Here is a 22,921-nt window from a genome sequence, read left to right on the forward strand (position 1 = left end):
ACTTGCACTTGTACCCACACATTCCACAATTTAACCGATCTTTTTTCACATTAACACATTTTTTCTTGCAGCAATCCGGCCCTGGACTGCTCCTGATCATACCACAAACACGCGGAAACTTGTCACAAGTCATGTTGGCTATCAGGTTTTGCCGTGCCAGCAACCGTCTCACTCCACGCAAAGATGTTGCTTCTTGATTTTCTGATAAGGACCACGATTCTTCAAGATCGTTTGTCGAGGCAACAATGGCAACTGTTGCTAAGAGGGCAAAGAAGAGTGTTAGCGACTTCATGGCTATATAGACGGAAGATTTTATTTGTCAAATTTGTTGATAGCAGTTAGCACTCTGTGTTAATTATATAGTGCTATTGGCGCGAGAGTTGACAAAACCAAAATGAATTATCAAGTTATGGTTTTTTTTTTAGTGTGTGTGTGTGTGTGGTCTATATTCATTTCAAGAGATTGCTTCCAAATTACTATATATCGCTAAGAAGAAATCATTTGATTATATGTAAAGAAAAGCTGGGCTGCTCCCATTTATTCTGTATCTCAATTCTTAAGTAAAGTTGATGGACGATGAATCTCACCTTGTATTTTGGAACCAGTCACTTGTTGCCACATCGATTATATGTGCCTTCAATTGCGTGGTCGTCAATCGGCATATAACACCGGGCACCGGCCGCTCATTTTTAAATGTCTGTTTAGTTCACGGTGACTTTTCGCTATCCTATAATTCTACAACTGATGATTTTATTTACCTCCCACTCATTTGTGTATCAGGAAGCGTAGCAGTTTGAAAAGAAAATATTACAAGTCAAAAGGGGGAAAATGCGAAAGATCAGAATAAAATCTAACATAACAATTGTGTAAGGCTATTAAAGCAAAGAAAAAGACAGACATGATTCCCTAGTTCGATAAGAAAAGCACATATTCTCAATAGCAAAATAGTACTTAACTAAAAACTTTAATTTGGGTTCACTGGGGCATCAATCTGCAGTAGTCTGATTAAAGTTGCATTATATTTACATAGCTTTTGCTGAAATATTTTATTTAAAAGTATTCCATTTCTAATTTCTGAGACTAGAGCTAGGCTATATATGAGCAAATAAACTGTTTCATTGAGGTCTTATTATTAATTTGATGTTGTATTAATTGAAGTTCTTGTTGCAATTTTTTTCTTTTAGTTATTGCGTAAGCTTGAAAAATAACATAATTATGACTTCTTGCTGCCTCATAATTCTCACTTTGATCTTTCCTCTATTTTATATTATTGCCCAAGCCTCTACATTTGGCCAGCAGCTCTCTCTCATGGAACTGGTAGCAAGTAAAAACAATGAAACAGAGCACCAAAAGCATGCTAATACTTGTCTTCACCGCACTGCAGAGAATGAAGTGACAACAAATCTAAGATCAGGCAAGGGCCAAAGCTTCTCGCACGGTCGGCATCACGCAAGGACTGTAAGCGTATTAATTACTATTATATCTTTTTCTTCTTGTTGTTGGTTGTTAATAACGACAACACAAATTTTAACTCAAATAGGCTCATGGGATCCTGAACATTATTGGCTGGGGAATTCTCTTGCCAATCGGAGTGATCATCGCAAGATACCTGAGAAGATTTCCAATTGAATATGATGAATGGCACCCACTTCACATGCTGTGCCAAATTTCAGGATACATTCTTGGAACCGTTGGTTGGGGCATTGGCTTATGGCTTGGCAACTCTTCCAAACATTACACTCTTAAAACGCATCGCATTCTTGGCATCCTTGTATTCGCCTTTGCAACCATACAAGTAAGCTTTTGCAATTCTCCAGCTTACATTGATTATTCAAAATCAAAATCTTGTTTGTTGTCTCATATTAGTTTTGTGTTTTGTGAATTAGGTTTTGACCAGCTTTCTGCAACCAAGAAGGGAAAATGAATGTAGCAAGTGGTGGGAAATTTTTCATCAATGTATGGGATATACAGTAGTTGCTTTAAGTATAGCAAATATTTTTCAAGGGGTTATTCATCAGAGTCATTCTGAAAAATGGAAATGGCTTTATGTGGCAATACTTGCTCTTCTAGCTTTTCTTGCAGCAGCATTGGAGATTTTTAGATGGATCATGAAGTCTAAACTTCAGCTGCCAATTGCATTTCACAACAACAATATTTACAACTTCACTTGATCAGATTTAGTGTTAAATTTTTTTTGTTTCAGGATTGCGTTATTGCCGAGGAAGAGGGTACTAAATTTCCATTTAATTGAGAGCTCATTTGAGCCTCCAAATTCAATTTCTTGTCATTTACGCAACCAATTGACTATCTTACTTATTACTGGAAATGGATTTTCCTCTGCTTTGCATGTACTGTATGCAAAATAGTCGAGCACTTTTATTGTGATTAATAGCGGAGCTATTTGTTCTCTAAAATATATATATATATATTAAATATTCATATTTTAATGAACTTTTTATTACAAAAATATCCACGGGCATATTACTATTAAGGACAATATTGGATAAAACCTTAAAAATTTCTCAAAACTATTTGCTCCTTCTCTCTCTCTTTTGTTTTCAAATTTTATGATTATGCCTATTTTTCACAATTGGTTTATGCAAGATGTTGATGAAGAAGTTGATGAGATTGAATGGGCTTTGCGGCAAGTTACAGTCTTTTACAGACTGTAGAGAAAATAGACATAAAAAGCCGTTTCATAAATGGGTGTAATCGTAAGTTGCGACAAATATTTTCAGTTCAAAGACTACATAAAATATCTATATTTTCAAAGTTAATAAAAAGTGAGGAATTTTATCATGTATTTTTTTAAGAACTCAAAAATAGTTAGGATGATTAGAACAGATACCTAAAACTAGCAGATATTTTGGGATGTAGTTCATCTCAAGCATTTCCCTTTCGGTGTGTAAAGAAATAAAAAAAAAAAAGATTAATTTGAAGAGTTTGAGTAAGGATATTTTTTTAGTATTTTAAAGAGTATATTATAATTTTATTTTTTAAATTCTATATATAAGTGACTACAATAATAGAGAGTTCGAATTATATTTTAAAGTACAAATAACCTCATCCTAAGATTAATTGATATAAGACATAATAAGAGTGTAAGATAAAGTTAGCACATATTTCAAATCCTATATATAACTAAAAACTAATTATCAAGAAATAAACTGTAATACTATGAAGGGTACTAATTTTTTAGTTCTTACAGTGTGAATCAATTACTCAATTTGTATTTTATTTCTAAGGATTACCTAAAGCACCTCTATGACTTTTCAAGGTTTAAATAGTATTTCTGTTTGAAATAATTTAAACCACATACGAATCTAGTATGCAACAGGTGAAAAATAAATGATAATTACTAAGATAGTTGAACTTTATTTTAAGACTATTACCTTAAGTTATAGATATTTATAATCGGATATTTGTAAAGACTATGGAAATCAAGTCCATTTACAGTGTATGAGAGATTTGATACTCTTTCCACATGTATGAGAAAGATAATTGAATTTATGGTATGTTTATTTCCTCGAAATTAGAATAGGTAGAAATTGAAAAATGAGTTAGCATCATAATGGATTGGAATTGAAATCAATAATGTGAGTTAGAATAAGTTGTTTACCTAAACAATGAGAATCAGAATCAGAATGAACTACATTCTTATTGATGCATCTACTTTATCTTGTAATCAAAATGAATTGTTACGAATTACTTAAACGCCCTAAGTTACAATTATATATTTATTCACTAATAAAATAAAGAGTAATTATTATTATTATTATTATTATTATTATTATTATTACAATTATTGTAAAAAAAAGTATTATTATTATTATTATTACAAGAATATAATGAATTAATGCAATTTATTTGCTATTAATTATCAATATTATTATTTAATATTTAAATGAGGTAAAATGAATTTTTGATTTTGTTTAAAAGTAAAATGTCAATTCATTATCATCCTCATTCTCTCATTTTCATTCCCACGGCTTTTGTTCCCACTCCTCCTTTCTAAGTTCATTCTCATTCATTTATATTTTTAACAAGTAAAATACTATCTACAAAGAATGGAAATCATTTTCATTCCCTAATTCATAAGTAAATCATCATTCTAATAATAGAGTTCAAATTTTTGTATAAATTTATTTTATACAAATCAATATAGTATGATATAATTAGTTTCATTAAATTAAGGTGATAGAATCAAATTGGATCCAAAAAATATCTTCGGTCCAATTCAGAATTTATATTTATAAAAAAATGATAAGGTTAATCCGATAAAAATCAGAATAAGTCGGTTCAATTCTCCGTTCAAAACTTCAAGAGTAGATCCAACCGAAAAATTCGAGGGAAAAATATGGGCACAGCATTACGTGAGGGGATATAAGAGGCTCGCTTAACACGCCCTATATGAAAACCTTACTAAAAATTTAACACTGCTTCTACTTCGTCGGCGCATCGCCACCGCCCAACTTTGCGCCTTAGCCGCGCTACCTCCTTCGCCCTGGCACTATCAAACAGCTCCAATCAATTAGTCCATTGAATCTTGAATTTTCAAGATTAACAAAAGTTAAAAGTAGAAGAATAAGGGCTGGCGGCGAGAGGCTAATACATTAACATTTGTAGCAGCCTAATACCTTATAATTATGAAATAATAACACATTCTAAAGTATAAAAATAACACCTAATAAATAATCTTTTTGCATTTCAAGGGGAAATGGTTATGAATATTTTGTTAACTCTTTGAATGGCGTAAATGAGAAAATGGATGATTATAAATTTGGGGGATTGACACTTTCCCCTACAGAAATCAACATATACTATTTACCTCTCTGCTGTTTTTATAATGGCCAAAAACCCCAATGACAGCATAAGTTTACAATATTACTCTTATTTTTAACTACTATTTTATTTACATTTATTATAAATTAAATAAATTATATGAATAGAAACTAAATAAAAAAAATTAAGCATTAAAAATAAGAAATATATGTTTTGATATGAGAAAAAAATTAATAATAAAATTTTTTCTTGTAATTATTTATTTTGTAAACATTTTCTTATAATAAACATTTTGTAATATTTTAAAATTAAATGTAAAAAGATAGGTAAAATATTTTATTATTTATCTTATAATAAATCTTTATTTGTCATTCAAGTTTTCTTATAATAATTTTTTTATCATTTTGTAATAATTTTCTTATATATTTATTATAAGAAAATTTTCACAAATTAAATAAGTACAAGAAAAAAATTTTATTATTAATTTTTTTGCTCATATCAAAACATATATTTCTTATTTTTAATGCTTAATTTTTTATTTAGTTTCTATTTATGTGATTTATTTAATTTATAATAAATATAAATAAAAGAGTAGTTGAAAATAAGGGTAATATTGTAAACTTATGCTATCATGAGGGTTTTTGGCCATTATAAAAATAATAAGAGAAAAAATAGTATATATTAATTACTGTAGAAGAGAAATTGGCAATCTCCCTTATAAATTTTGTAAACTTCAGGCGAAAAGTAAAAAAAAAAAAAAAAATTAGTGTATTTTTAATAAAATGTAAAAGATTAGGTGGGATGTGAATATTTATCTAAAACTGAAAAACATTTTATTCATTACTATTATACTAAATATTAGGGACCTTAAATGTTATTTTGCCCTGGAAAATAATGACATGGCTGTGCTCATTTCCACACGGTTTTCTGCCATGTGTCAGTGAAAATGAGCGGTACTAGAAAAGCAACAACACAAGTGAATGGGTGATGAAGAATCAGGAACATGAAGAAGAGCGCAAGAGGAGAGAGAATCATATCAACGAACAAGTAGAAGCAGAAACCATGGCTGCGTCTGCCGCCACAGATGGCGTTGCAGCGACGGCGCTTCGGTCCGTGATCCAACGGGTCCACCAAGCCGCCGAGAGATCCGGTCGCCCGCCGGACCGGATTCGAATCGTCGCTGTCAGCAAAACCAAACCGGTCTCAGTAATCCGTCAGGTTTATGAGGCCGGTCACCGATGTTTCGGTGAAAACTACGTTCAAGAAATAGTGGAAAAGGCGGCTCAGGTCCCTCTCTTTTCTGCTCTCTCTGCTTTTTTTTTTTTTCCAAAAGATATAACTACGTATTAAGCTAAACGGTTCGTTTTGATGTTGTGTCATCAGTGTCTTGTGTGATTGTTTATAATGAAAGTGTTTGACTTTGTTGTCTGGGTTTAAACGTGCAGCTTCCAGATGATATAGAATGGCATTTCATTGGGAACCTGCAGAGCAATAAAGTGAAACCTTTATTGGGTAATGATTATTTCGCTTTGTCTCTATTTTAATTGTTCACATTTGTATTATTGCCATGGGATATGCCTGAGTAGGAGAAACAGAAACGGAAATTAGAGACCAGCTTTAACATTTTGTTATGAATGTATCAAGTTGGGTCACTCTTGTTAAGTCAGATGTGTGCTAAGTGAGGTTGAAGCAAAACTGAAAAACACTGTGTTCTTGTTAGTTGTTACTGACAAAATAGAACTGCTTTGTACAGTGCATGCTTTAGGGTACTTTTGTGTTTCTGCTTTAATTTGAAAGCACAGCTGTTTAGCGTTTGTAGTCACCCACATCTACTTGCTAGTTGGTAGCTAATGTTTATGAACCACCCACCCATTTATATTTGACAAATAGTGATTTTATTTCACAATAGTTGTGGATTGAAAATCATAGCATCTAAATCCCAAACAGATAGATTGACTTGTTAGGAATTCTTCAGTTAATTTTGCTATCATTTGATCATTGATTAATGCAACTTTGTCTCCCCTTTTCTTGTTTGAGGTGATATTCATGGACAACCTTTTCTTGATTAAAAGTCAAATCTAATTGCATCTGCATTTTGTGTCGCACAACTTTATCTCAAATTCATGAGAGAATAAAATATGATGTCTGATTTAAAACTCATCTACTGTTTTGCAGCTGGTGTGCCTAACCTGGCAATGGTAGAAAGTTTGGACGACGAGAAGGTAAACACTTGCTCCAGTTTTAGTTATATTTATAACTTTGATGTAATTTGGACTCAACTTAAGCAAAGAATTTTTATGGTTGCCTTTCGTTGGCTCTTCCGCTCAACTTTTAGAGATTTGAGTACATAGCAAGAGATGCATCATAATTTGTTGTCACGATCAGTCAACTGAGCAATTTGGCTAGTGGTGCCCCTCTTTCTGTTTCACTAAGCCTTTTTGTGTTCTGCAGATTGCAGGTCGTCTTAATCGTATGGTTGAAACCATGGGAAAGAAGCGTTTAAAAGTCTTGGTTCAAGTGAATACCAGTGGAGAAGAATGTAAGTTTGTTTATTAACCCTTAAACTGTCATTATTTTTAACAGGTGCAGACATTTGACTTGTGAACCTCTATTGTAGATGGAGAGTGCTGCATCAAATGCTCATGGAGTCATAGTTGCTTATCGATGATATAACCTTTTGTCTTTCAAATTTGTAAAAATTAGAGGTTATAGTTTATTCAAGAAAATATTTTATCACTTTTTACATGAATAACCGTTCATGTCATGCATTTTACTGAATTAAGTGGTTCTGATCTGCTACTTGTGATATTTTTGAGGCAATGCTTGATTTCTGCTATGTTGCAGCAAAATCTGGAGTTGAGCCTTCAGGGTGTCTGGAACTTGTGAAACATGTTAGTCAAAACTGTCCGAATCTTGAGTTTTGTGGCCTAATGACAATTGGGATGCCAGATTACACGTCAACCCCGGAGAACTTCAAGGTAGTGGTCTGATTTTGATATCATTCCCCAACCAACCCCCTCCTCACTCTCCCATTCACTTTTTCTTTTCTTCTATGTGCTTTTTTCCACTTAAGATATCTGATAGAGAATTGTGTTTTGCAACCAGACATTAGCGAAATGCAGAAGTGAGGTATGCAAGGCTCTTGGAATACCAGAAGAGCAATGTGATCTGTCTATGGGAATGTCTGGTGATTTCGAGCTTGCTGTAAGAAATACTCTACTGTTGGCTTAAAACAGACAACTAGTTTTACGTATTATGTCTTGCAGTATAATGATGAAAACAATTTTACTTTGGAACTGAACTTGTTAAAAAATCTCACTGCAATTTTCTCCAATGACATTCACAAGAACTAAGTACTTGTGCTAACTGGGTGTGGAAAAGGGAGGGAAAAAAAAAAAAAGGTTACATGTGTTGGCAATTGGTTGCTGCCCTTGTCCACAATGCCGCGCACTAACTACTGTCACTGGCATTTTCTGAAGGAGCAAAGTTTCTATTGAAAGAGTTTTAAGGTTATTTTCTTTATTTGATGGAAGTTGTGTCAATTCATAAAGGTCAATATGAACTCATGTTTCAATGTTGCCTATTTTATGTTTTAATGTTTACAATACATGAATGCCTGATTTGTTTTGCTTAGTCCAGTTATGCAGCTCTTGACACACTCACTGCTTTGCAGATTGAAATGGGGAGCACCAATGTCAGGATTGGATCCACAATATTTGGTGCAAGGGAATATCCGCCGAAGAACTAAACTTTTTTTTCACCTGTTCTGAAAACGTTGGCTATTGTTATGTATTTATCTTAATGTACTGAAACTAGAGTATAGTAGATTAATCATATTTTTTATGCACTTGTTCTTTTGATGCTGTAGTATTTCTTTTCACTCTTGAATGATGATTTTTGGGGGTTATACTTGTTGATCCCTTCATAATGATGGGTTATTCATCAGAGCCTAGGATTCTTCTTATATTGCGCTGATGGGTCCAAACTACAAAAATTGTATGTTTATATCTGAAATTTTTACTCAAATTTAACAGAGCAATTTCAAAATTGATTTACTATGTAAAGATTGAAGCTCATTGAACGCGGTTATTGCAGTACCTATGCCTTTTACTAATTAATTTGTCTATGTAAGTCGTTAATTCTGTGTCAACTGTTAATCAATCCTAAAAGCAGACTCTTCATTGCTTGGTTCTTTCCTTTGAGGAGTAACTCTCCTTTCTTTGTGGTTGATAACGCTGAAAATTGTCAACGACCACATGCATCTAATTAAATGATGTGTAGTTAATTTGAAAATTGTCAACGACCACGTGCATCTAATTAAATGATGTGTGGTTAATTTAGCGACTGAGCAAATATGTGCACAGAAGAATCCTGCAGTGGAAGTGTGCAAGGACATGCAAGATACAACCTGAGAGGAAATTTTGGAAAAGGTGCTTAGGCTATAGCCTAATTAAACTGCTAGACCCATCTGGTACTGGTAGTGATGCTCAAATAATACAAGTTGGCTTGCTAAGGCATTCGTAATCTTCTTGCAGTTGGGTTTGGCCCAACTTGAGTAAAGAGGTTGTCTGCCTTACTCAGCAGTTGTCACATGTCGAAGTACTTGCCGAATTAAATTGTAGATAAGAGTATGAAGTGCCATGCAGGGGCAATGAAGCTGCCATATACATACGGACAGATACAGACAAACAATTGTGCATGTGAGGGGAAATCGGAAGAGAGAGAGAGAGAGAGAGAACGGGAAGTTGTTCTGCACTGCCTCTTTTAGCAGCACTAATGGTGGGTGTATGTGAAGCTCAACTTGTTCACGATTACTGCAAATTTCATGTCCAAACTTGGAGGCAATAGTGAAGAAATAGGTGTTAGGCATCTTGTCGACGGATGCAACAGCACCCGCTGCTTTACTTAGGCTCATGTTTTACGACTGCCAAGTCCAGGTAAATTACTGCTTCGAATTCGATTGCCTATGGCGTTTAAATTTAATTAGCATGCATGTTATGATGCGGCAGGGTTGTGATGCGTCAATCCTTTTTTATTCTGATCAAGGCTTGAACGATGAATCTGAAATGGTTTCCTTGAGGAACTTTGGTATAAGAAATCGAGAAAAGATCCAATATATAAAAAATATACTTGAGGCTGTGTCCGGCGCAGGTATCTTGTGCAGATATTATTGTTTTAGCTGCCGAGGAACCAGTAGCACTCTCAGGAGGACCTGATATCCAGATTCCACTTGGAAGAAAAGAATCCACCACTAGCAGTCACCAACTAGCTCACCTTCATTTTCCCTTTCCAGGAATAACAGTTGATGAATTACTTCATACCTTCATGTGTGAAAGGAGTGAAGCTCAAAGAGTCAGTCGCCATCTTAGGCGATGAACTAATTTAGGGGTCAATTTTGTTAAAAAGTGTTCTTTAACCTCTCACCCTCACTCTCACATGAATTCACACTTTTGGACTAATTCATTGCTTCAGGTGCACATACGCTAGGCGCTGGACATTGCGTAAACATAGCGAGCAGATTAAATGATGCAGAAGTACATTCAGGAGACCGGATGATGATCAATCTTGCCTTTGAACTTCTACATAAACTTCAGTAAGCTCCGCTGACAAATCTCACGGTCGTGCCCAATGACGCGACACCCTTGACTTTGGATAACCGGTACTGATTCTCTTTGCTACTGATCATAACTATTTTTTTTTCCAGGTTTTCTCATCCGCCTTCGTTCGGTTAATCTGCCAAAAGCGTTCTTACTAAATCCAATGGTGGATTTAGGAGGATATGCGACCGATTCAAAAGAGGAAATGTATAGCACCAGTCTCTTCCCCAACAACAATATTATTGAATTACCTAAATATTGTCCATCACATTTAAGTAACCCAATAATTCGATTTCAAACCACAAATTGTATTTGCCATTTTGGTACCAATAAAAAAACCCAAACGAAAAGGGGAGGAAAAAAAAAAGGCTCCTACAATAATAACTACTAGAATATTAAGAAATTATGGAGATTATTTTGGGTAAATTCTCTGCATCCCGTAAGTACATCAAAACAAATCATAAGAAATAACTTACTACGTAAAACATAATGAAATATAGCAGAAAATGTTGGAACAGAGGGCTGCAAGCTTACAATTAGATCAACTCTTGGTAAAATCTCTGGGCAGGAGGCTGGTAGTGAAGGGATTCAAATTGCTGCTGTCCTAACCGTTAACGTATATCTAAAAAACTGTCGGCTCTGTTTTGATTGTCTAAGTATCAAAATTTGTTCTGCATATAGGCTGGTGTGTATCATGTCAAGCTTCAATGAGCAACCTGCTCACTCTCCGGATTGTGTATTGAAGTAGGTCAGTTAACAGTTAAAAGAGTGCAGTCAGAGATGATTAACAATCACAGATCATGAGGAGTGGTCTAGTAATGTTGAGGTATCAAACGTCCCAACAATCCCTTCACTCAAAAGGCGCATGGCAGCCCCACGAGAAAACTTTCGTGCAAATAGAAAGCAAGGAACAAGGGTGGAATTACTCCTACACCATTCTGTCCGGAATTCTGTTTCGTAGTATACATGGTTGATGCTCTGTTCAATTGAACATAACAAATAATGAAAACAGTAACATCATGTTTTCCCCCTTCAAAACAGCACAGGATAAACTTAATGGAAAGATAAAACACACAAAACAACAGACTGAAAAAGAAAAAATAAATAAATAAACACACAATATTTCTAGGGTGCCAAAATAGGCACTATGTGATGGGATGCTCATCAATTATATATCACAATATTCATCTTGATATCCATCTTTCACAATGTAAAAGCAAGAGAAGTCAACAACCTTTATTTCCTTGATCTGTTGAGGGCCCGCATTTGCATAGCTGAATGTCAATGGATGCCAATTTTGATTCCCCGTTGTAGACAGGTTCCACTGTGTATAGGTCAATGTTCGACGTTCAAGCTCACCTTCAAGCTCACTCATCTAACAGAAAATATAACCAATCAGAAAAGATACCATCCATAAAAAGCTATATACTCGAAAAGAAAGGTTTCATAATACTTACACAGGAACAGAGAAGAAGAGAGATCACAAGAAAATCATGCCAGGAAGAATCACGCAACAAACTGAGAACAATAAGAAAAATGGAAGGAAAAAATGAAACATGAATGGTTACTTACTGCAAGCAGTGTCTGCACGTAGTGTTCATCAGGAATACAGTTGTGCTGCTTTTGAAGTTTCTGCATTTATCATGAACAGTGCACCCAAATCAGAAAAGCTTTTCAATCGCTTTAAAGGGGGAAAAAATATAGATCACTGTAAGCATTTAGCCTTTGCTTTGAGAACTTCAGCAGTAATGAAACTCTCTGATGAATATAATCTCACTACATATTATCATAAAAGCAAAATGACTGTCACAATTTATGGAACACTGCCCTTCACAATAAAAAAGAAATCAGGGATAGAATATCACTTACCATATTCATCTTTCCCTTGCGTGCATCTAAAGCCGGGCGTCGCTGCAAGGAGAAAACATGTGAATGATTTCTTGTTTGATCCAGAAAAAGGTCTATACTTTTTACACTGTAAACCACTACCCACTTAGAAAAAATAATGTTGACTAAAAAATGTTCACTTTCTTGGGACTAGTGAGGGGTCAGTGACACTGACAGATAGTTTGACAGGCATGCCAACCTAGAAAAACCAATCAACAGCAGTAATAATTGTAAGTGCCATTTTACATTAACAGAGTGATTATTAGCTGAAAGTAGTGATTAATACTAATCTATGAAAGATTAAGACAGAAAACTGCTTAACTGCATACCTTGCAAAACTTCTTAAAGACTGGAAAAATAATCTCATCATCAACAATGACTTCTGCATGTCTCCGAATTAAAGTGATCCACTGCAACAAAATCAATTTAGTTCAGATCATGAATGATGCCTAGGTAGAAATACAAATGCATATCCTACCCTTGAAGAAATTTTAATTAAAAAGATGACATTGATGATTCATTAGTGACATAAGGCTTGTTTATTATATGTTTGAAGTATGAAATTTTATTAATTTCAGGCTTTTTTCAAAATTTGCTCTTTTTTTAAACTTATATTTGATTTTCAAACATTTATACCCAAATAGAAAAAGTAAACTATTGTAACTTTTATCTGAATAAAAAAAGTCTAAATGAAAAATAAATATTATATTCCATAAATATCTCTATAAAATATATTTATTTCTTAAATTATAAAACTTAATTTCTTTTTTTTTTTGGTTTTGATTTACAAGGACATAAATTTTAAGTAACCATGTTTAAGTTTTTTTTTAAAAATTTATAAAAACAAACAAGGTGCCATTTATATTTAGATATTTAAAAAAAGAAAACAAATATGTCATTTAGATATTCGCATTCAAACTCATTTAGACTTCGGAAAAAATTCAGAACCATTCAAATTTCAGGAGGTTAGAAAAAAAAAGAAAAAAAAGGGACAAACGCCTCCTTACACTAACCCTCCTAACATTCTGATTCCAGTCAAGCAAGTTATCGTGCACACAAACAAGGAGTCAAAGTGTTAAGCTCAATACAAAGGTGAGAAAACTATTTGCATACACCAGGCTGACTTAAAATGATGTGTATGACAACTAACTATGGACAAGTTAAGAGAGGATGGGATGCAATAGATAACCTGAGAGCCCTTCCGCCATTTTCCCTTTGGTATGGTAGGTGACATCTTTGGGTTGTAGCGGCTTTCCTTTCTATCCAGAAAACTACAAATACCGAGTAACAATAAAAGTTTCACCTTAGTATTTATTAGATTAAAAACACTTACAAACCACTTAAAATGACTAAATACTGATCCTGATATAACATTTCCAATTGATATTTAAGCATTTTTGCAAAGCAATCGTGCATGGCGCCTCAAAATTCAAAGCTCTCCATCTACCTGTCCACAAAACTCCTCGGAGAAGCCATTAGATACTTGTACACATAGCTAAAGTTGTAGATGGGTACACAACTGCAACACAGAGAGAGAAAATCTAATAAATAACCATCAGCAAAACAACTGTTCTTCAAGAACACACATGGTGCCAATCACAATCAAATCATTTGCTCTAAATCTTATGGAAAAACCACCTGTCAGAGAGAAGCACAAATCTTTGATTTGCCGGATCTTCCAAAGCAGCTTCAAGTAACAATCTCTCCGCTGCAATCATACTGGATTCTCCCCATGCTACCTGTAAGACATCTTCATCACATCATTTCTTCAGCTCCAAGAAATCATCATCGACTCATTCAAGATTGAAGCATAAAATCCATCAATTGTCCTTTTTATGGATACTAAAATTTGTCCTTTATTAATGATTAATAATTACACCAAGCCTAGATGTTGAGGAAAGTTAATATATTTACCAAAAATAGCAAAAAGTAGTTAAAATTTCATAATAGAAAAACTAATCTTAAGGAAAAGAATGAAGTTTATTAATTAATTAACTTATTTTATTCTAGTTTATACCATAATCACCTGAATGCTATTACTCAACTGACGACCGTAAAAGAACTTTGACCTCGTCGTTAACTCATCGAACACAAAACCCGGCGCCGAGTGTATAAAAATCGAAAAATTCTCCACGTCAGCAATCTGCACCGACCAAACCAGTTCAGAAGTTCATTTTGTCGTTGAAAAAAAAAATAGTTCTCTTCGTTTCATTTTAATTAATTAATAAATAATTAGAGACCTCGAAGAAGCTTCCCCAGAGAAAGTCGAGCGGCAGCTCACGGCGAGCGAGGAAGAGAAAGGCGATCTTGGCGGGGCCATCGTAATGAATCCGCGATCTCGTGCGAGAAACAGCAGACGACGAGATATCGTACCGAAGGTGGAGCCGGAAAAGAGCTACGAGAGAAAAAGCGATGCAGAAGAAGGTCACCAGCTTCCAGCTGAACCAGAGCACGTGGCGCCCCACTTTTGGCGCGGCTTTCTTCGTCATACTTCCTCCTTCAAAATCACAACCAAAATGATTTTTTTTTATATTTAAAAAGAAATGAAAATTTTAATAATTAATTGAGTATGTGTACGAAGATAATTTACATTGAAGGGATTGTGTAGGACGAAAGAAAGAGAAGAGCATCTGCGGCTCTGCGCTGTCGTTTTATGAATTAAAAAATAGTGGGAACTGGAACAGCGTCGCCCGCGGGCCTCAAGTAAAGGAAAGAAACAAACAGAAGAAGAGCGAAAAGAAACGGTGACGTTTCTTGATGGTGGGCGGCGAAGGTGATTATGGAATGAATAGGTTGATGAATGGACGGCAGCGGTGACTTGTGAGGTTATAATTGAATGACAGCGTTGATGCGCCGTGACGTGAGTGAGACTGATTGATAGGCTTTTTGTGCAGATTGACCAAAGATTACATTTTTTTTTTTCCACATTGATTCAATTGCCGCCACGTTTACATGAAACTTGATCGTTACTTGACGGTACTGATAGGGACAGATTTCAGACAAGTGGTAAATTTATCACTTTTTTCTTTTTTTTTTTTCAACAAACCAGGAGGATAAATTTGATACTTACGCATTGATGAATGATGATGATGATGTACGTTTCAAAATCTTTAAACGCTCAATTTCCTCTATTTTACTTGAGAGGAAAGAAAGATTAGTTACTCATAATTATTTATTTATATTTACAGCTTCGGAAATTTAAATAATGGTGGCTTCGCAAATTGTATAATTTAAAATTAAATTGATGCGCTCTGTACTGTAACTACAAAAATCACTGGGGACGTAATACATTCAAAATTCAAATGAACAAAATGCGTCAATGATGATCATACACAATAAACATTGCATTTCTAGATTACTGAGATTTACAGTATTATTTGAATTGATTAAAATCAAGTAATTGATGAGGAACCGTGTTGACTTGGCAAGCCGGCATACTCTTTTTGATGAAAAAATGACTTGTTCATCTTGTTTTCTTTCTCCCATTGAGGTCACAGGCTGAAAATGCATATTGCATGCGTGCATGGGGATGCTGAATTGGGCAGGAACAATGTTACTATAAGCTGTTGTGCTATTATCTGAAGCAATTATCGGACGCTTGCCTTGATGTTTTGACGGTCCATAATTACATTCAAGATCCTTCCAGGAACATATATTCTTTTTTTGATTGATTTCCCATCCAGAAACTTGGAAAGTTTCTCATCCAGGGAAGCTAGTTTGAAAGCTTCCTCCTCGGAACATCCTTCTTCAACCTGAATGGTACCCCTGGTCTTGCCATTAATCTGAATCGGTAGCACAATGGTCGAGTCCTTCAAGTAATCAGGATTTGCCTGAAAATATTTTAACAGATGAAAGAAAAGTCTGTGTTATGTATGGTTTCATTTTCTGGATAACCAGAATTCAATGACATTCAATTTCCACCTATCATCTTGGTAACAGCTCCATCAATTTGAGAACACAAAAATGCAAGATATAATACCAGGAGACAAAATTTTACCTTGGGAAAGGACTCATATGCTAAAGAATTTGAGTGTCCCAAGCGAAACCAAAGTTCTTCAGACATGTGAGGCGCATAAGGCGCCAGCAACAAAATGAATGGTTCAATGATTTTTCTTGGGTGTTTCTCCCACTGAAAACATCAAAAAGCAAACTACAGATCACACACTTCATGAGCAAAAGTGGAAAGAAGTGTTCTTCAACCCATCAAGTAGTATAAAAGTTCATAATAACAAAAATTAAACCTTATATGCTGCATTAATGAACTCCATCATTGCTGAAATACCAGTGTTGAACCTTGTCCCTTCAATTTCTTCTGTCACCTGCAAAATAAAATGTACACGATCCAAAGGTTTTCTATTGCATATCACTGTGATACGAGGAATCTCTTAAATGAAACGAAGCACCCAATCGCCATTCCATGCTACTTATATGTTCATTATAATGCAATAAATACAGTAATAGAGATGCCCAGTTCAAGCCATAACTTCTATTATACCTTTGCTATGCATTTATGCAGAGTACACAGTTGTTCTAAGGTAGGTTCATCATCATTTACCACAGTGCCACCTTTGAAAGTGCCATCAGGCAAGGATGAACCTACAATCAACCTCCACGTCCTTCCCAAAAATCGGTGGACACCTTCAATACCACTAGTATTCCAGGTTTTGGAGTCTCTGGAAGCACAATGCAAAACAAGGCAAGAAAATATCTTTGTTAATGCCTTTTATTCTAAACACTGAACAGTTAAACCACTAATGATACTAAACAATAATACCTAAATGGCCCCATGAACATTTCATATAAACGAAGAGAATCAGCACCACATTCAGTAACAACATCATCTGGATTCACAACATTTCCCCTACTTTTACTCATTTTGTGCGCACGAGCTATTAAACGGATGTTAGGATTGTCTTTCATTACAAAGAAATCCCCGGACTTCATGACCTGCATCCATAAAATGAGCTTTTGTCAAAAACAACCAATATGTAATATGATCCATCATCAATGACAGCATACACATATATATGAAAAAGAAAAATATACTGTCACTTCTAAAAGCACATACTTTCTCCTCAGGAATGCTCTCCTGCTCATATTCACCCAATGTATCAGTTGAGTCTGCAGATATATAGCTTCCATCCACATCTTTACAAACCATGTATTGCACCTGCAAGTCAAAACATCAGAAATCCAATAATGATTTATGTCCTACGCAAGCACATATAGCTATTCTTACTTCCCCCAGAATAATCCCCTGGTTTATTACACACTTGAAGGGCTCTTTGGTTGACACCACACCAATGTCATAGAGAACCTGAAATAAGATCAGAATGCATAAGAGAATCTCGCAACATGAATAATAAAATTAGACAGCTTGTTCATTCGTTGTAGGAACCTCTTTGTCAGTTTTGGTTACTACACGCTTTACTAGAGCTCGCTATAGTTTATTCGTCAGCATTACAATTGACTAAGGTTGCCTTATGCAAGCACATCAATGATACAATTATCTAACATAACAAGGAAAAATAACTGCAGTGATCATAACCGGTAAGGGTAGATAGATGAATTGACAACAACGATCACTGGTGAAGAACCTTTAGCAACAAATGCCATAGATAAAACAGGAGACTAGTACAAACCTTGTGCCAGAATCTAGCATAAAGTAAATGAAGAACTGCATGTTCAGCACCTCCAACATACACATCCACGGGGCTCCAGTACCTGCAGTTCAAATATATTTGGGAAAGATAAGAAACTAAAATGAGACACAGTACAAACAAAGAAAAATGATTTTGATCATTTTAGAGGTCAAGGAAAGTCCAAGATAAATCACCAGTTAAGTAATATTAAGGGAAAATTTTTGAATTAGCAAAAGCTGCTGTTACCTTTCTTTTGTCCTATCCACTAATTCTTTGGAATTTTTTGGATCCATAAATCTCAAATAGTACCTGAACAGAGATAGATAGGAAGATTTATAGGACCCCAAATTTCAGAGAAATTGTTCAGACATTATCAGTGGTTGGAAAAGTATTAGTTCCAGTATCCAGACATCAGAAAAAGTAAAGAATTAATGACAACATCACCGCTTAACTAAAAAGCAGTTAATACAAAAATGTGGTAACTAAAAAACAGCTAATATAAAAATGTTGACTAATAAACTTTGACCACTGAAGGCGGTATCAACCCCAATTACCAGCAGGAACCAGCCCACTGTGGCATAGTGCTTGTTTCTCGTCTAGCAGGTTTTCCAGATGAATGCTCTGTGGTTTGAACCTGAAAATGAACCACAAAAGTATACGAAAAAATGTTAACAAGGCTCTTTTTCCCCATCCCTTCTCAATATATGAACAGATTAACCTCCAGTAGGAAACCATTTGTTTTGATTAATAGATTACATTGGAAGTTAAATAAACACAGTATATTTAAATAGCTAGAAATCACAATCCTTTGTCAGTAAATTGAGAACTTTAGAGAGCTGATGATTCATATTTTAAACTAATAGGTAAAATTGTTATGCATTTTGTGATAAACATTATTTTAAAGATGTTCAGGAGCACCAATCAACTGGAGCCACAAGTTATGAAAAATTGCGAACAGAGGAAGACGAAATACCCAAGACACCACTTTTGACAATGGGGGTTCCCCTGTACCAGTGGGAGTGAAATCATCCAACTCAGGAAGGGTAAGAGGCAGTTCAGCTTCATGAAGTGGAACAGTCTCACCAGTACCATCCAAGAATACGACAGGAATAGGTTCCCCCCAATAACGTTGCCGAGCAAAAAGCCAGTCCCTCAGCTTGTAGTTCACCTGAAAAAGATAATCCGTGCATATTAAAACAAAAGTATCAAAGATGATGACAATTAATCACCTCAATCACTGCCTTGAATCTGATGGTTCAGATAAATAGAGAAAAAGCACCTTTTTCTTTCCATTTCCAGTCTTCTCAGCCCACTCAATGACTTTTGAAGTAGCTTCTTGGCATGACAAGCCATTGATATCAAGCCCTGAGATCAAATTTGATGAATTCACAATGAGACCTTCACCACTATAAGCCTTCTCAGATTGACTGCTACTTTCGTCATCTGGCATCACAACGGAATGAATTGAAATATCAAACTTTAAAGCAAACTCATGGTCACGGGTGTCATGAGCAGGCACAGCCATAATTGCTCCTGTTCCATAACTGCACCAAACCAAAATTAACATACTTCACTCATATTGATACGAACCTATGAACATCTATGAGTGATCAACAAAAGAATTTCCATAACAATTAAAATGTATGGTAAATACACTTCACTTTTTAAACAAGAAATACAAGTGGTATGTCTCAATTTATGCATGTATGCAGATGTCAACTGAGAAACAGCGACAAAGAACCTAAGAAACAGAATATAAACTTAAACACACCTTCCTAAAACATAATCTGCAACCCATATTGGGATTGCTTCCCCACTGGCTGGATTTCTTGCATAACAACCACTAAAGACCCCGGTTTTTTCTTTCTGAAGCTCAGTCCTCTCGAGGTCACTCTTTCTTGAGGCAAGGTTTTTATATTCCTCTACCTGTGGTCAAGAATCATTGTCACCAATTTCCCAATGGACATAAAACCTTTCAGACAAAAGTGAGTAAGTAAAGAGTGGAATGTACATTTTGGCTCTGTGTTGTGGACACTAATGATGATAACAAGGGATGCTCTGGTGCCACAACTAAATATCTGCATAAGAAAATTTGATGAAAATAAATCATAATCCAAGGACAATTTTTATCTAGAGAACAATTAGGTACATATTATGCAATCAATTATTCAAACCTAGAAAATAAATGCAAGGTGTGAGACGCTCACGTTGCCCCAAAGATGGTATCAGGCCTGGTAGTATAAACAGTAATTTTTATGTCTCTTTCCTGACCATCACTGTCAAGAACACGAAAGTCCATCTCAGCCCCTTCTGACCTCCCTATCCAGTTCCTTTGCATTTCCTTTACACTTTCGGGCCAGTCAAGGTCATCTAAATCGTCAAGAAGACGATCAGCATATTCGGTAATCTTGAGCATCCATTGCCGCATTGGCTGCTTGGTAATAAAAAATTACACTGTAAAATTATGAGGTAATTCAAATAATAGGAATAAGAGAAGAATTACCATAACTAGGACACATGAATTAGAAAACATGAAAAATCACCTAACCAGTGTACCTTTCTTATTACTGGATGATCCCCTCGCTCACTCACACCATCGACCACTTCCTCATTTGCTAAGACCGTGCCAAGAGCAGGACACCAATTGACAGGCACTTCAGCCTGAATTGAAATTAAGTGAATCATCGTGCCAGGTTTCTTGTCAAATAAAACAGATTAATATGTGAACTACTTATGATACAACACCTGATAGGCCAATCCTCTCTTTAATAGCTGAAGAAAGATCCACTGAGTCCATTTATAATAAGCTGGTTCTATTGTGGAGATCTCACGGTTCCAGTCATACGAGAAACCCAATGATTTGAGCTACAAATAAGCATTTCTCCACATAAAGGCATCAGCCACGTGTATGTGTAACTTATAGAAAACAGCGAAATGAAATTACCTGGGTGCGAAAGCGATTAATGTTCCTCAAAGTTGTGATTTTTGGGTGGGTTCCCGTCTGCAAATAATGCAACCAATTACAGAATTACACTAACTACCACAAAAACACACTAATATGAAAACCACATAGTACAAAATAATTGCAAGGGAGACCTCAATTGCATATTGCTCAGCAGGCAAGCCAAATGCATCCCATCCCATTGGATGCAAGACATTGTAACCTTGCATACGTTTTAGCCTTGCAAGAATATCGGTAGCAGTATATCCCAGTGGATGGCCTACATGTAAACCGGCTCCGCTGCAACAACCCAAAAAATCCACTCAAACAAAGGAAGTTTAGTGGGTTGTGAAAATCAGACTACCGAAAATTCAAAAGACGTCACTGAAACTTATCATTCCAGAATAAATACAACAAAACAACTCAGCAACAATAACCATAACCTCAGTATTTTAGCATACCGATGATATAATAATATAGAAGAAGAAACTCATCAGTGACTGCATTTGCATGATATAAAAAACCAACCATAAATGGGAATTGCCATTTCAGAAGTCTTAATTGGCTATATTCATTCTTCAACAAATACAAAAGAAGAGAAGAGAAAGAGAGGGACCTGGGATAAGGGAACATGTCAAGAACATAGAACTTGGGCTTAGAGGTGTCAATTTCATCCGGGGTTCTAAACGTTCGATTGTTTTGCCAATAACTCTGCCATTTTGGTTCAATCTCGTGAAATGGATATGCCCTCTTCACCACTTGCTGCTTTTGCTTCTGCTCTTCAATTTCATTCACAGAGCACCTAACTATACCCCCACTAGAAGAACAAGAATTGAACCAACTGGGTCTCTTTACAACAGTAAAACTTGTACACTGTTTTTGAAAAGAAAAGGATTGAGGAAGAAATTGGATGTGAATTTGTGTGTTCATATTTTCTACCCGGGCATCGAGTTAAAGCGTGGACGGCGGTGGTGGATTCAAGTGGAGATAATGCCACTACTTATTATCATTGTTTATTTGTTTATGCACTCTTTTGTTTGTTGGCCGTTAACGCCTTGAAGGGTAAGTGTCCGTCCTCTGAAAAATATTATTTCAATACATCAAAAGTTATAAAATATTAAGTAATTATAAAAAAATATTATTTTTTGTTATTTTATTACTATAATTTTATAAAATCTTTAATTTTTTTTTTAAGACAGTTAGTTGAATAGTAAAATACTAATATTATCTTTATAATAATAGAAGATCAAATAATAAATATAAAATTATAATTATATCCTTAGTCGTTGATTAATAGTTTAACCATAAATTTATAAATAACTCTGAATTTATTATAAGTATAAAAATAATAAACTGATAAAAATACCCCTAAATATTTTTGGTAAAAAAGTGCAGAACCTATTCTAAGAAAAGACACTTAAATTAGAAGTATTAATTAACAAGCTTTAAGTGTTTTTTTTTTTTAAAATTGGAGTATTGATTGTGTGTTTTTATTAACAAAAATATCCAGGATTTTTTGTATTCGCTGCTTTTATAGTTATATTAAATTCAGGGTTATTTATAAATTTATGGTTAAAACTCTTATTTGTAGATCTAAGGGCATAAGATAATTTTTTATCTATGATTTGATACCGCTATTTGTGTATTTATCATAAAAAATAAAATTGATATTTTACTAATAAACTAATTGGTTAACTAACTGTTTGGACGAAAAGAATAATAAAATAAAAGATTTTGTGAAGTTATAATGATAAAATGATAAGAAATAAATTTTTTTAATCATTTGGTATTTTATAAATTTAAAAATAGTGAAACGATAATAACCCAAATTACTACTCCATTCATAGCATTTAATTTGACAATTGACTCGACGAACCCAATCTCAATTCTTACATTAACAATAATGCTAAATGCAAATGCATCACATTGGAGATTTGATGATATAGATGACGACGATGACATAAACTATTATTAATAGCAGTAAATTTATTTTTCTCATTACCACGATCACGACATTGTGATTGTTATAAAACTCCATTCTCCTCTCGCAAGATTTTTCATCATAGTAGGCG

At 34.7% G+C, this 22,921-nt stretch overlaps 3 protein-coding genes across 8 annotated transcripts; 1 reads left to right on the top strand and 2 right to left on the bottom strand.

Annotated features, from left to right (window-relative positions):
• The first annotated feature begins 5,670 nt into the window (after positions 1-5,670).
• LOC18050479 (pyridoxal phosphate homeostasis protein) lies at positions 5,671-8,631 on the top strand. Its single transcript, XM_006449714.2, has 7 exons — positions 5,671-6,069; positions 6,228-6,294; positions 6,958-7,004; positions 7,234-7,321; positions 7,627-7,760; positions 7,888-7,986; positions 8,456-8,631. The coding sequence occupies exons 1-7, from the start codon at positions 5,770-5,772 to the stop codon at positions 8,528-8,530; spliced, it is 810 nt and encodes a 269-aa protein (XP_006449777.1). The 5' UTR covers positions 5,671-5,769; the 3' UTR covers positions 8,531-8,631.
• Positions 8,632-10,772: 2,141 nt separating this feature from the next.
• LOC18050481 lies at positions 10,773-15,203 on the bottom strand. Of its 5 annotated transcripts, none has more exons than XM_006449716.2 (11): positions 14,857-15,203; positions 14,507-14,763; positions 14,293-14,409; positions 13,905-14,005; positions 13,714-13,785; positions 13,456-13,537; positions 12,596-12,676; positions 12,249-12,290; positions 11,952-12,011; positions 11,614-11,754; positions 10,773-11,357 (listed from the first exon to the last, which is right to left on the bottom strand). In XM_006449716.2, the coding sequence occupies exons 2-11, from the start codon at positions 14,753-14,755 to the stop codon at positions 11,178-11,180; spliced, it is 1,125 nt and encodes a 374-aa protein (XP_006449779.1). In that variant the 5' UTR covers positions 14,756-14,763; positions 14,857-15,203; the 3' UTR covers positions 10,773-11,177. The 5 variants fall into 5 exon arrangements, 4 of the variants coding, with proteins under 4 accessions (XP_006449779.1, XP_024045820.1, XP_024045819.1 ...); XM_024190052.1 differs by lacking the exon at positions 10,773-11,357 and adding an exon at positions 12,411-12,465 and having other exon boundaries at positions 11,663-11,754; XR_002907022.1 differs by lacking the exons at positions 10,773-11,357; positions 11,614-11,754 and adding an exon at positions 12,373-12,465 and having other exon boundaries at positions 11,962-12,011.
• Positions 15,204-15,517: 314 nt separating this feature from the next.
• LOC18050482 (leucine--tRNA ligase, chloroplastic/mitochondrial) lies at positions 15,518-21,906 on the bottom strand. Of its 2 annotated transcripts, XM_006449719.2 has the most exons (20): positions 21,466-21,906; positions 21,005-21,149; positions 20,853-20,909; positions 20,654-20,773; positions 20,465-20,569; positions 20,116-20,339; positions 19,920-19,986; positions 19,680-19,834; positions 19,188-19,452; positions 18,882-19,076; positions 18,463-18,542; positions 18,155-18,217; positions 17,909-17,990; positions 17,506-17,583; positions 17,335-17,436; positions 17,041-17,213; positions 16,762-16,939; positions 16,508-16,585; positions 16,264-16,395; positions 15,518-16,096 (listed from the first exon to the last, which is right to left on the bottom strand). In XM_006449719.2, the coding sequence occupies exons 1-20, from the start codon at positions 21,777-21,779 to the stop codon at positions 15,854-15,856; spliced, it is 2,856 nt and encodes a 951-aa protein (XP_006449782.1). In that variant the 5' UTR covers positions 21,780-21,906; the 3' UTR covers positions 15,518-15,853. The 2 variants fall into 2 exon arrangements, with proteins under 2 accessions (XP_006449782.1, XP_024046912.1); XM_024191144.1 differs by lacking the exon at positions 17,506-17,583.
• Between the last annotated feature and the right edge of the window lie 1,015 nt (positions 21,907-22,921).

This window comes from Citrus clementina, unplaced genomic scaffold (genome assembly GCF_000493195.1).
Source record: "Citrus clementina cultivar Clemenules unplaced genomic scaffold, Citrus_clementina_v1.0 scaffold_2, whole genome shotgun sequence".
Lineage (NCBI taxonomy): Eukaryota > Viridiplantae > Streptophyta > Magnoliopsida > Sapindales > Rutaceae > Citrus > Citrus x clementina.